This window comes from Oryctolagus cuniculus, chromosome 1 (genome assembly GCF_964237555.1).
Source record: "Oryctolagus cuniculus chromosome 1, mOryCun1.1, whole genome shotgun sequence".
Classification (NCBI taxonomy): domain Eukaryota; kingdom Metazoa; phylum Chordata; class Mammalia; order Lagomorpha; family Leporidae; genus Oryctolagus; species Oryctolagus cuniculus.
In genome coordinates this window covers 83,941,694-83,954,828 of record NC_091432.1, presented here as the reverse complement: position 1 = coordinate 83,954,828, position 13,135 = coordinate 83,941,694, and the positions used below count along the sequence as shown (strand labels likewise).

Below are 13,135 nucleotides of genomic sequence, written 5' to 3'. Positions count from 1 at the left end.
TCTATCTGTATGCATTTTCGGATTCAAAATCCCCTTATCTTAACTCAACTCTTAGTCCTTGTTGCTCCTCCTCTCAGAACAAATCAACCTCAACAAGTCCTGATCTCTCTTGTCCTGTCATGCCCAAAGACCACTGTTGGCACCAAACACAAACCCCAACTAAATGTTAGGCCTGGCATTCTCACTCAAATTGTGCCTAAAACCTAGGCCAACATAAAAAGCTTCAGTAGTTGCTTTAGCAGTCATTCAGGAGATAAGAAATTTATAACCCACTAGTAAACAGACTATAATCTTCCAGATCTGAGGCCTGGGAGAGAAGTTAAATAAAATGTAAAACTACACAGATTACTTGTCATTTGCTTCAAAATGCTGAAGCATCAGGGATCTTTCTTCCTTCATCACCTGGAAAGAAACCTGCTTGGGCAGGGTGGCCCAGACCCATTGTTGGCATATTTGTGTGTGACTGGGCCCTCCTGCTTTTGGAAATTGGCAGTGCAGGCTGTGATTCTCATTGGCTTCTTAGCACATGCTAAGTTATCGATCATTCCTGTGGTTTTCTGAAAATTCATATCTTCTCTGTAAGAGATGTTTTAAGGAAATAACTTCTCTCTTTTGTTTTCTAAGTTGTTAATGAAAAGACTGAGCACCATGCTATAATACATGGAGTTTAAAAGATAAGCCAAACAGTCTTTTCAGCTGCAGGGTAAGTTAAATTACTCCTCAAGAATCTCCAAATTGATTTACAAATTATCTGACCATCAAAGAAAAGTGAAACTAGTAGCCTTAATGTCACATAAAAAAAGCAGCTAGATACACAAATGTCCAGGAAATAAGAAGAGTAGAAATAAAATCTTCTATCTAGATGATTACTGTGACATAAAACAATGTGTATGCATAAAACAATATAAGGAAAAGAAAAAACACAAGATTGGAATGAACCATAGAGAGAATTTGATTTGTTGGTTTATCTGATATTTTCTGTGATGTTATTTAAACATTCAGTTTTTAGGAAAAGCTTCCCTATATTATTTGTGGAACCAAAAGAACAAGGATTACATAATTAAATAATAAAAATGTCCTGTGTTAAATAAGAGATGCAAAATAGCATCTCTGAGGATTGGCCATGGTCAAAGAACATCTCATGGAAACCTAGAGGCAAAACAGATGACTTCTTCGGGGCAGCTGGCTGTTACAGGCCAACACCTTTTTCTTTTCCGATAGAGAGCTTAGCAAAGCCCCATGTAAAATGTGGTGATTTATACTGGAAATAGTTGTGGTTAATCATTAAACACAGGGCTGTTTTTAGGAGGTTTGTTGGCTTTTTTCTAAAATTTCTAGTCTAAAACTGTCATCCTAGCATTCCTATTCTAATTCAACTACTCACAAAAATGCTCTACATTTAAATGAAGGGAGAGGAGCCTTTCCATCGCTGGCTTGAAAGGAGATTGCACTTGGCATTAAGCATGACAGACATAATGTTGCAGAACATTTTGGAAATATGTGGCTTGAATATCCAAAAAGGACAGAACACGGGGAGGAAAATAGAGCAGATCCAGGATATTTGTTATTTTTATGGTCACAGTATTTTCTCTTGCTGAGACATTCATCTCTATGTCATGAATGTTTTCTAGTTATTGATCTTCAAACCACCAGTAAACTAAGGTTTTGTCTTATGGATGTTAAAATTGATTTTTTTTTAAATCTCAAATTTAACAAAAAGAGAGCCTGTATTTCTCGTTCTGTCATATTAAGCAGACAGTTCAGACTCCATATCTACCAACTACTTTACTACTCACACTGCCTCCATTGAAGTGAATTTGTACTAACTATGAGGAAATAGGAATTTCTTAAGCTCTCAGTTCACCCATTGACAAGTAAACAAAGACATGTAAGATTCAATTTACAGAACAGCCCAGAAGCCCTCAGGTGATGGGAGACTGGTCATTTTAATCTGAGGCCATGGCTTCTTGACCCATGGGTAAAAGCCACTAAATTTATTACACATTTCTTCTCTCTTCTCCATTCCAGAAAAATCTGAGATTGAACACAATGAAGGAAACTCTTTCTTTGCTGTCAATGACAGAAACACATTAGTGAAATGCTAAGCACTTATATACTATCTATCATCACGCAAATAGGAAAGTTGCTTGGCCAAAATATTCATTTGGAGAGGTTCCAGAGATAACAATATGAATTTTATAAGGTGATAAAAATACTATGGGTCAAATGCCATGCATTACACTGAAATCTGTGCAGTGCGACAGCTCTCACCTGCTTCTATGGTATATATGAGTTCTGCATTTTCCCCTTTGTCTTTGTCCAGAGCGGTCACTTGCAGAACAGCTGATCCCAAGGCAGCGGATTCAAACACAGATGCTTCATACAGTGGGTTGGTAAAATAAGGACTGTGATCATTAGCATCTTCCACGTTCACAATGACTCGGGCCAAGTTTCTTCGATAAGGAAACTCCTGATCTCTGACCTTTAGGCAAAATAGAAGAAGTAGTAGGACTAAAATCTTGAATTGCAAAGAATTCACATGGCTGTGTTGGTAGTTAAAATAATATGTGATTATGCACATAAAGTGCATGACCCAGTCACGGGCACCTAGTAGGTACTCAATAAGTGGTTCTTTCAAGAGAAGAAACTGCTGGTGAATAAACCAATTGTTACTGCTTAGCTTGATGTCTAGCATAAGGTTTGCACTCAGTGACTGGAACTGGCTTTGCTTTCAAAAACACAGCACTTTGCCTTGGCTTCCTTCACATAGCCACATTCACCTGATTAGTATGTGCACAGCTACTAACATAATGGTAGGTGGAGGCACTTCTAAAGTGGAAAGCAAAGAATGGAATTAATGAACACAATGTTAGCACTGCCACTTATTCATTCAGCAAACATTTACTGTCACTTATTATTTGTCAAGTCTCTGGCTTGAGTCCCTGGTGTTCAATAGTGAATTAGATATAATCCCTCCCCTCAAGAAGCTTAGTGTGGAATGGAGAATACAAACAAGTAAACAGATGGGTGTTAACACTCAGGTATAAGTGCCAGCATGGCATACTCCAAAACTGCTCTCACAGTGGGTGCTAAAAACTCACCCTAGCATTCAGCTTTCCTGGAAAACAACAACAAGCAGAAGTGGTTAAATGGTGATGGTGGTGTCTAGCACTTTTACCTAGGAGCCAAAATATATAAGTCTAGAGTTGAGAAAGAACTCTGACCATGGGGAAGATGTATCAAATCATAATCCTAATTTCTGAAATGGAGACTCTCTATTTGACCTTACCAAAGAATCTTGCCTGAAAGCTTGAAAATGTCCTCATTTGCATATAGCTGAAGCTGATACACAATCAACTCTTTGACTCCAACCAAGTGCTCTGGCAAGCACTAATCAACTGGTTCCTCTTGTTCAGTTTTAAACTGAACAAGGCAGTTGAGAATAAATCAGAAAGGACACCAAGAAGAGTCACCAAAGAGAAAGGTGTCTTCAGAAATAGTACCTAGAAGGAGTGAGCAAAATGACTCAAATGGATTAGCTTGGAGAAAGGCAACACAAAGGAGTTGTTTACTATAAATATTCAATTATATAAATGATCAATGGTGGGGGGTGACCAAGCTGAATTCTGAGTGTTTAGGGAAAGAATGAAAAGAAATGACCAGAAAAACTGTGACAATGAAGCTAGCACCAGCCAAGGGTTTTTCAATTGAAGAGAACATATGCAAAATAAACTTCTTTCAATGTAGAATGGCCTGCCATACCCAAAGTCTAAGCTGAACTCTTCATTTAGGGAATGCTGAAAGCCAGTCAGTCCTCGCTGAATGTGTCTTGTGCCACAGAACAGTGCTTGGTACATAGTAGGAACTTCAGAAAGAGCTATGGAATGAAGGGATGTAATGGATCAGACTGCAGGATGTAAGGATCACCTCTATGAGTCACTTCTGTTCCCTGGAATCCTGGTTGGAAAGCATTGCTGGGGGCACCCACACTTACTCTTGCCTAGGAAGATTTCCAGTCCCGTGAAGAAGAGTAGTGCTGGTGGAAAAACTGCCTTCAGCTGCTTAGGAATTGGTAGAATCTTAAGTATAAAGTCAATCAATTTTTAGGATTAAGCCTCTGTCACCCTGTTCAGTCTTAAGGAATGCAGTAGGGGGTCTTATAGGCAGTAGCTGTGCAATGATCTTGGGGCTGTTAAAGAAACATGTTGTGGGCTCTAAAATCAGTTTCTACACTCAATTATCTGAATTTGGCAAACAGCACTTTAAAAGTAGAGCAATTTCTCCCACATCATTTGGAGGCCATGTGAACACAAATTCAGACAGCACTCTGCAGGCTTCAGTGTATTCTGAAATCTCTTTCGTGCGCCAGTATTCACCACTGGCTCCAATGCTGCTATAATAAGTAACAAACTGATCTCTAAATCCCTCCAGAGACTGAGCACTGCATAGGTTGAGTAAATGATTAACCTGTGATCAACCTCTCAAAGAACTTCTTTTAACAAAATTTTATGGATGTAAACCAATATCAGAGCTTGGGTACCCAGCCTATTTCTTCCCTCTCAAACCAGCCTGTGAACAGCATTTACCAAGAAGCCACTGTCTGCAGAAATTAAACAATTTTTAACTTTGGCAAAAATATAGTCACTGTGTAACAATAGTAATTTTTCATTGACCTGAAAAGGCAACAATGAATGCAACCGAGCTGTAAAAAGACCAACTTTACCAGCACTTAGCAAATGTTATGAGCCCTTTATTTCTGAGGACTAAGGTGTGTGACTTGAATGGATAATGGCAGTGTCAGTAAAGCAAATTAGCAGTTTTTTCCTACCATGATGTTGAGAATGTGCTTGTCCTGGGCCTCATGGTCCAGTCTCTCTGCAGTGTACAGCACGCCAGTGTTAGGGTCAATCCGGAATTTCCTCATGCTCATGGAGTCAATGCTACTGTGGACAGTGTAGCTCAGCTTGTGCTTCTCGTCTCTGTCTGTGGCTTCGATTTGTAATATCTCTGTGTCTGGAAGCACATCCTCAGAAATTGTCACATCGTAATGTGGCTGTGAGAATTCTGGGCCATTATCATTATTATCCAGCACTTTGATAAATACCTATAGTTAAAAGAAGACAAGAGTGATAACCAATGCTGATTTGCTCATTGCTAATAAAAGCATCCCTTTCCTTCTTGTTCTCCCTCTATATCCTTTGATCCTCTTCTAGAAGCTTTCTCAACACACAGGAAGCCCTCTTTTAAAAACAGTCTGTGATTAGAGGTTGACAGTAAAGCAGTAGTTCACATTAGCAGGAACATAAACTATAAGGGATCAATACTCGCACTATTAATTGAACAGCTGAAGGTCATAATTCCACACAATCATTTGAGGCACAATAGAAATGATCATGAGGTACCCTGGTTTGTTAAGCTCCTATTAAGTTTCTGTTATGTTCTTCTCACAATGACCTTATGTGGAGCCAGTTTTCGAATGTGAAGAACAACAAAGAGGTGTCAAAAAAAGGGGGAGATGACCAGAGCTGGACTCAGAGCCATCAGGGTTCCTCAACAGCAGTGTCCACATACCGAGGTTGTCCTTCAGATGGGAGGGGTCTAGCAAAGAACATGGTATGAACCGCAGTTAAAATACAAAGTTTCCAAATTATTTTCTTTCACAAAGCATAAAAATTTTGAAATATAAAAGTAACAGTTTGGGGGCTGGCACTGTGGCATAGCTGGTAAAGCCACTACCTACAGTGCCAGCATCCCAGATGGGTGCCAGTTCGAGTCCCAGCTGCTCCACTTCCGATCCAGCTCTCTGCTATGCCCTCGGAAGCCAGTAGAAGATGGCCCAAGTCCTTGGGCCCCTGTACCCGCATGGGAAACCCGGAAGAAACTCCTGGCTCCTGGCTTTAGATTGGCTCAGCTCTAGCCATTGTTTCCATTTGGGGAGTGAACCAGTGGATGGAAGACCTCTCTCTGCCTCTATAACTCTGGCAAATAAATCAATCAATCTATCTATCTATCTATCTATCTTAAAAAAAATAACAGTTTGGGGCTGGCACCGTGGCATAGTTGGTAAAGCTGCCGCCTGCAGTGCCGGCATTCCATATGGGCGCCGATTTGTGTCCAGATTGTTTCTCTTCTGATCCAGCTCTCTGCAAATGGCCTGGGAAAGCAGTAGGATATGGCCCAAGTGCTTGGGCCCCTGCACCCACATAGGAGACCTGGAAGAAGCTCCTGGCTCCTGGTCAGTGCAGCTCTGGCTGTTGGGGCCATCTGGAGAGTGTACTATCATTTGGAAGACCTTTCTCTGTCTCTCCCTCTTAACGCTGTCTTTCAAATAAATAAGTCTTTAAAAAAAATAACAGCTTAATGAATGTCCACATATTCGTTATTCAGCTTTATAATAATTAATAAATAGCATATTTGGTCTTATCTTTGTTCCCCCATTCGTCTCCACTTGCTTCCCCATAATATTTTGTAGCAAATCTCATCCAACATACGATTGCAGCATTTATCTCTAAAAGATAGGGAGACTCAGTATAAACACAACACATATGCGTGCACACACACAACACCATTGTTGCATGTAAACAGAGAAAACAGTAACTCCTTTATATCAAATATTCAACTAATGTTCCTATTTGTTTTTAATGTGCTGTATTTTATGTGTGTACATATCATAATTATTATTATTTTTTTTTTTTGACAGGCAGAGTGGACAGTGAGAGAGAGAGACAGAGAGAAAGGTCTTCCTTTTTGCCGTTGGTTCACCCTCCAATGGCCGCCGCTGCAGCCGGCGCACCGCGCTGATCCGATGGCAGGAGCCAGGATCCAGGTGCTTTTTCCTGGTCTCCCATGGGGTGCAGGGCCCAAGCACCTGGGCCATCCTCCACTGCACTCCCTGGCCATAGCAGAGAGCTGGCCTGGAAGAGGGGCAACCGGGACAGAATCCGGCGCCCCTACCGGGACTAGAACCCGGTGTGCCGGCGCCGCAAGGTGGAGGATTAGCCTATTGAGCCACGGCGCCAGCTCATATCATAATTATTTTAACCAGTTTGTGCAAACAAGGCCCAAATACCACATTTGGTTGGTATGTCCTTTAACAATTTATAGGTTTTCCATTTCTGTACAATTTTTTATGTTGTTAAAATAGATGTTCACAAATCTGAGCTATTTTCCCTTCAGTTCCCAGTCTGAATTTTTCTCATTACATGCCCCTGTTTTTGTTTCATTGTCTATTTTCCCTGTACTTCCTATAAACTGGTAGTTTGAGCTGAAAGGCTTGATAGGGTTCTGGTTCAATTTCCATTTTCTTCTTCATTCTTGTTTGGACAAGAATCCTTCATGAGTGATACAGTAATCTTCCTCCTGGAGATACATACTATCTGCTTCTCACCTTAATGCTGTGATCTTACTAGCCACTGATGATTATTACATAGATGATATCATTAATGAGTCAAAGAATCCCAAATGTTAACGTTCCAATTACATGACTCCTTCCTCAATTATTAGCTGGAATAGTTCTATAAAAGGAAGTTTCCCAACAGCTTCATTACTCTGAAGTGCACTTCACACAGGAAAGGCAGGATGAGTACTAACTTCTTTCCCTTTACCATTTTGAAATGATGAGTGTATTCCTTAGCTCTTCCCAAGGTGATCAACGAAGTATTTCTCGAGAGTTAAGATGAGCTCATGAATTTAATTATAAATCATATGTTTTGTGCATTGCAGCTAACTGATGCATGAACAGCCTTCACTGCCCAGTGGAATCTCTTCAAGTTGGCTCATGAGATCTTTCGATAGAAGCATAATTCTACTCTTCAACAGATTCCTTGCTTTTTTTTAGATGCTACTGGTAATTTTCCAGGGTTGTTTTGCATTTTTTCTACCCTATCCTTGAATTACTCATTTCACCATTCCTCAAAAGGCCCCCTTCTAAAAAAAAAAGTTACAAATAGTACTTAAAGACTATTATCTAGTGTTAGGACTTCTTGCTACAGGATTGGATATAATACTTCATTCACTGGACAGAGTTAGGAAAGGGTTTCTTTTTTGTTAAGTATATCATCAACTCTTATGCTATTAAGACAAAATTATGCAATGAAGGCTTTTAACTTAATATTCTTGTTTTTATGTTTGTTTCTCCTTTCTCCTATGCTGTCATTTCTCATACCCAATGACATCATAATTACTTACTGCTTTTTCTGAAATTACATGCACAAAAGTCTGAGAATACTAATACCAAAATTGTTATTTTGACTACTTTTCAATTATGATTACAAAAAAGTCATTTTGCTTTTAGATTTGGTCAGCTAGGAACCTACAGTTGAATTACTCTGATCAGAAGTGCTTAGAATAGTCCTTCGCTATACAGACAAGTCACCAACAGGATACACATTTATGATTGTTTACTCATATTTACTTTGAAGTTTTAAATTTTACTAACATTTAATTTTGTCTTATAAAGATACCAGAGTCAAGTTTACAAAAAAAAATTAAAAAAAAAAGTCAAGGAACTTTAGCTCCTATAGCTTTTGCTTTCATCTTATTCCCTTCTTCTCCTATAGTTATTTTAAATGTTATGGTTTACCCATCTATTTTGTTAATAAAAACATACTCTATACATCCTCACATACTATTTCACTTAACATTGTTAAAATTGCAATTAACAAGACAATGATTCTCATCTGGTGGCAATTTTTTCCCCCAGGGAACATGTGCAGAGCCTGGAGTCATTTTTGCTCGCCACAACTGGAAGGAGAGACGTTCCTGATGTCTACGGGGTGCAGATCAGATGTACTGCTAAACATCCTCCAATGTATAGGGCAGGCCCCAACAACAAGTAACTATATGACCCTAAATATTAATACTTCTGTTAAGAAACCCTACACTATAGCCTGAAGACAATTCCACAGCAGTGTAAAGATATACTTCAATGGGTGAACATATCACTGTTAATTCAACCAGTCTTCTATTGGTGTTCATTTAAGATGTTTCCCATCTGTCCAGGGCTGGTGTTGTAGTGCAGCAGGTCAAGCAGTTGCTTGTGATACAGGCATTCCATATGAGGCCAGTTTAAGTCCTGGCTGTTCCACTTCTGATCCAGCCTCCTGGCTAATGAGCCTGTGAAAGCAGCAGAAGATGGCTCAAGTGCTACGTCTCTGCACCCACATGGGAGACCCAGATGGAATTCCAGGCTGCTGGCTTAGGCCTGGCCCAGGCCTGCATGATGCTATGGATGTCTGGGGTGTGAACCAGCGGACAGAAGATTGATCTCTCTTTCAAATTAGTAAACCTTTTGAAAAAAGATGTTTCAATATTTCCTCTTAGGAAGAGTGTTCAGAGAGGAGTCTTGTGCCCGTATCTTTTCACATACACGCTAGTAAATATTTGGTGACTAGAATTGGGACTGCTGTATCAAAGGACAAGTGCTTATATAGTTTTGTCAGATATTTCCATATTTTTCCCTTCCTCAGATTTTTATCATTTTGCATTCCTATAACTATATATAAGAATGACCGTCAGGCAGCCTTGCTAACAGGTATCTATTAAGACTTTTGGAAATTTTTACCCATGTGATAGAGGAGAAATGGTATCTTAGTGTAGTTTAATTTGCATTAGTCTTATTACCAATGATGCTGAGAATTTTTCCTTATATTTAAAAGCCATTTGCATTTCTTTTTAAGTTGTATCAGCTTACTTTTCTATGAGTTAGATGGTATTTTGTTTCATTTTTGGAAGCTTGGTGGTATAAATTGCAAATGTTTTTAATTTTTTCATATATTTTGCACAATGATTTTTACCCTGCAAACATGAGTACATAAATTTGTTTTCCTTAGTATTTCTCAATGTTAGAGTTTCAAACACTTGAAAGAATTTCCAAATTATAGACAAACACACCCATTTTAAAAGTTTATTCATTTTTTTTTTCTAGAGACAGAAAGAGAGTGTCCTCTAGTCTGCTGGTTTACTCCCTAAATATCAAAAAGAGCTATGGCTGTAATGGACTGAACTCCATCCAGTTCTCCTGCAGCTGTGGCAAGGACCCACATACTTGAGCTATCACCTACCATCTCCCAGGGTGTGAAGTAACAGAGAGCTTGAATTGGAAGCAGATGGAGAACTCAAACCCAAGCATTCTGATCTGGGATATGGGCATCCCAACCAGTGTCTTTACTGCTGTGCCAAATGCCTACTGCCCTCATCTTTGGAAAAAAAAATAGCATTTGAATGTTTCCTTTTCTTTCATTTACATTTGTACTTCATTTGGAATTTTTATTGGTGTATTATACGAGTAGTCCCAGTTTTTTTCCCCACATGAGTCTCCATTGAGATCAATGACCTTTTTAAGAAGAGCATGACTTTCCACTGATTTGAAGAGCTTTTATTGCATATTAAATTTACATATGCAATCAATATGTTTCTGGATTTTATGTTCTGTTCCATAAGTTCATCTGTATTTTCATACATCAAAATGCTTTAATTATTCAGGCTTTAAGTCATGTTTTACGCCTGTTTTGCTCTTCAGGGTTCTTCCTCCTATTGAACCTTATAATCAAATTGTATTGTACCTGGCAGAAATTTGATAGTATATTAAATTGGGATTAGGCTAAAAATATAGGGAGAGGGAGGCCAGTGCTGTGGCCCTGGCCTGAAGCACCAGCATTCCATAAGGGCACTGGTTCGAGCCCCAGCTGCTCCACTTTCAATCCAGCTCTCTTCTATGCTCTGGGAAGGCAGTAGAAGATGGCCCAAGTCCTTGGATTCCTACACCCACGTAGGAGACCTGGAAGAAGCTCCTGGTTTCAGATCTGCGCAGCTCTGGCCATTGAGGTCAACTGGGGAGTGAACTGGAAGATGAAAGACCTCTCTTCTCTCTCTCTCTCTCTCTCTAACTCTTTCAAGTAAATAAATAAATCTTACCAAAAAAATAAGTCCTCCAACCCTAGACTTCTCTTTTTCATTTGTTCAAATTTATTGTTTTGTTGTTCTGGTAAATTTTACTCAGGTATGTTTTAAACACTTTTTAAAGTTTATACACACACAATATAACATGGGATTATTTTCTCCCAATAAACATTTTTGCTGTTTTACTGTATATGTTACATATTGAAAGCGGTATTTTAACTTCATAACCTGTTAACCAAATTTTCCTATAATTTGCACTAGTTTTTCTCTTCGTTCTTCTGAGGTTTTCAGACTTATGACTATACAACAGGGAAATACAGGTAGCTTTACCTTTTTCTTTATAATTCTTATGACACAAATTGCTTTATTTTGTCTAACAGCATTGACTGATGCTTAGAGCACAATGATGCATAGCTGTGGGCTTGGTGATTTTCTGTGAATCTTAGCTGATAGGAAAGGCTGTAATGATTCTCTAGTGAGTATTCCAGAAAAGTATTTACTTTCGTACAGACATGCTTTTTTTTTTTCCCCCAGGAAAAAAGGAGGCAGTAGTACTACCAACTATATGCCGGGACAAGTTGACCTTGGGTGTAAACTTGCTATAGAATCAGCTTTGCTCTAAAGTTTGTCAGAAAAAGAATTAAGAAGTATGCAGATAAGAGTTTTGCGTATTGTTTTTTATCTCCACTGTTTTGTACAACCATACCAGGTTGTTTGGATGTCAATTCTTTATTTCAAAATGTTCAAGTTAACTTAGTCATGATGCTAAAATATTTGTGTTCACAGAAGCAGTTATATTCATGGGATAAAAAAAAAAAAAAGCCTTTGGCCAGCAAGCCTGCCGTGACCTTCAAGAAGTTTTAGTGCTCTTGAAAAGCTTGCCTCTTTCTGCTTGCTTTGTCCTGAGCCTAATCTACAGTCAGAACAAGCATTTCTCTGTAAAAGACTTCCTTCTCCTTATTTGCTTTTTATTTCCCACAGTTGGGGCCATTTGTGAGCTCCTGAACTAACAAACAAAGCAAAGTAATTCTCAAAGATGTTGTGTTCCAAATGGTAATTGAAATGCCCAAAGAAACACAATGGAATCAAAGCAGGAGGAAACCCGAATATAGGAAGTCTCTTCAGAGCTGGTTTCAATGCTGCCCACCACAAACACTTTGGGTTTCGCAGGCTCCTCTAAGCTAACTCTGGACAGAAGCCAAGCCCTGCTTTACAAAGGCTCATGGTATGAAATGTCCACAGTAAGAGTCATAGGGTAAAGGCTCTGTCTTTTACTTGAACTAATTAAATCGTAAATTACTGCAATCCTGCTCTGCCTCTGCTGGCATTTCTCCACCATATTTAAAGCATTCTTCAGTAGTGGTCTCAAGGGTGATGCTCTTATGTTCTTCCTAAGATTTTAAGTTTTGTTTTTGAATATGTAACAGAAAAATCATGTCAGCTTGTACCTGGTTTACAATTTATAAATCTGTCATAGCCATGTCCTACAGCTTTATTATTTTTAAGTTCCCAGTGATGAAAATGAGAATCAGAGAAATTAAGGGACATTCCCAAAATTATAATGGCAAGGCCAGGCTTAAACCTGGGCCCTCCAGAGCCAATTCTACTTTCATTCTGTCATATTTTTCCAATGAGCACTTAAGTGAGATACATATTATGAGTAAATGTATGTAACACTCAAATGTGAGCAAATATATATGCATGTATTTTGAACACTGCTATAGACAAATTCTAATTAAAAATATATATAATTGACATGGCCATTATCAGGAACATTAATCATGAGACTATTTGAAATAGAAAGTCCTCTGCTGCCTTTAAAATTGGAATTCATTTTCAAATATTGATTTTTTTAAACTTTTATTTAATAAATATGAATTTCTAAAGTACAGCGTATGGATTACAGTGGCGTCCCCCCTCCATAACTTCCCTCCCACCCACAACCCTCCCATCTCCCGCTCCCTCTCCCATCCCATTCACATCAAGATTTATTTTCAATTATCTTTATATAAAGAAGATCAATTTAGTATATATTAAGTAAAGATTTCAACAGTTTGTACCCACACAGAAACACAAAGTGTAAAGTACCATTTGAGTACTAGTTATAGCCTTAATTCACATTGTACAGCACGTTAAGGACAGAGATCCTACATGGGGAGTAATTGTACAGTGACTCCTGTTGTTGACTTAACAATTAACACTCTTGTTTATGGCGTTAGTAATCACCCTAGGCTCT

General features: G+C 38.8%; 1 protein-coding gene and 1 long non-coding RNA gene across 7 annotated transcripts in view; one reads left to right on the top strand and one right to left on the bottom strand.

Annotated features, from left to right (window-relative positions):
* LOC127492080 (uncharacterized) overlaps positions 1 to 8,881 on the top strand; it is a 102,319-nt gene extending 93,438 nt beyond the window's left edge. The window contains exon 4 of the long non-coding RNA XR_007921073.2: positions 8,702 to 8,881. This is a non-coding gene — a long non-coding RNA (uncharacterized lncRNA). The remainder of the gene's footprint in view (positions 1 to 8,701) is intronic.
* FAT3 (FAT atypical cadherin 3) overlaps positions 1 to 13,135 on the bottom strand; it is a 682,631-nt gene that overhangs the window by 105,798 nt on the left and 563,698 nt on the right. For all 6 annotated transcript variants that reach the window (XM_051850335.2, XM_051850349.2, XM_051850359.2 and 3 more), the window contains 2 exons: positions 4,829 to 5,104; positions 2,272 to 2,482 (listed from right to left, as the gene is read on the bottom strand). In XM_051850335.2, the coding sequence (XP_051706295.2) occupies positions 2,272 to 2,482; positions 4,829 to 5,104 (487 nt within the window). The remainder of the gene's footprint in view (positions 1 to 2,271; positions 2,483 to 4,828; positions 5,105 to 13,135) is intronic.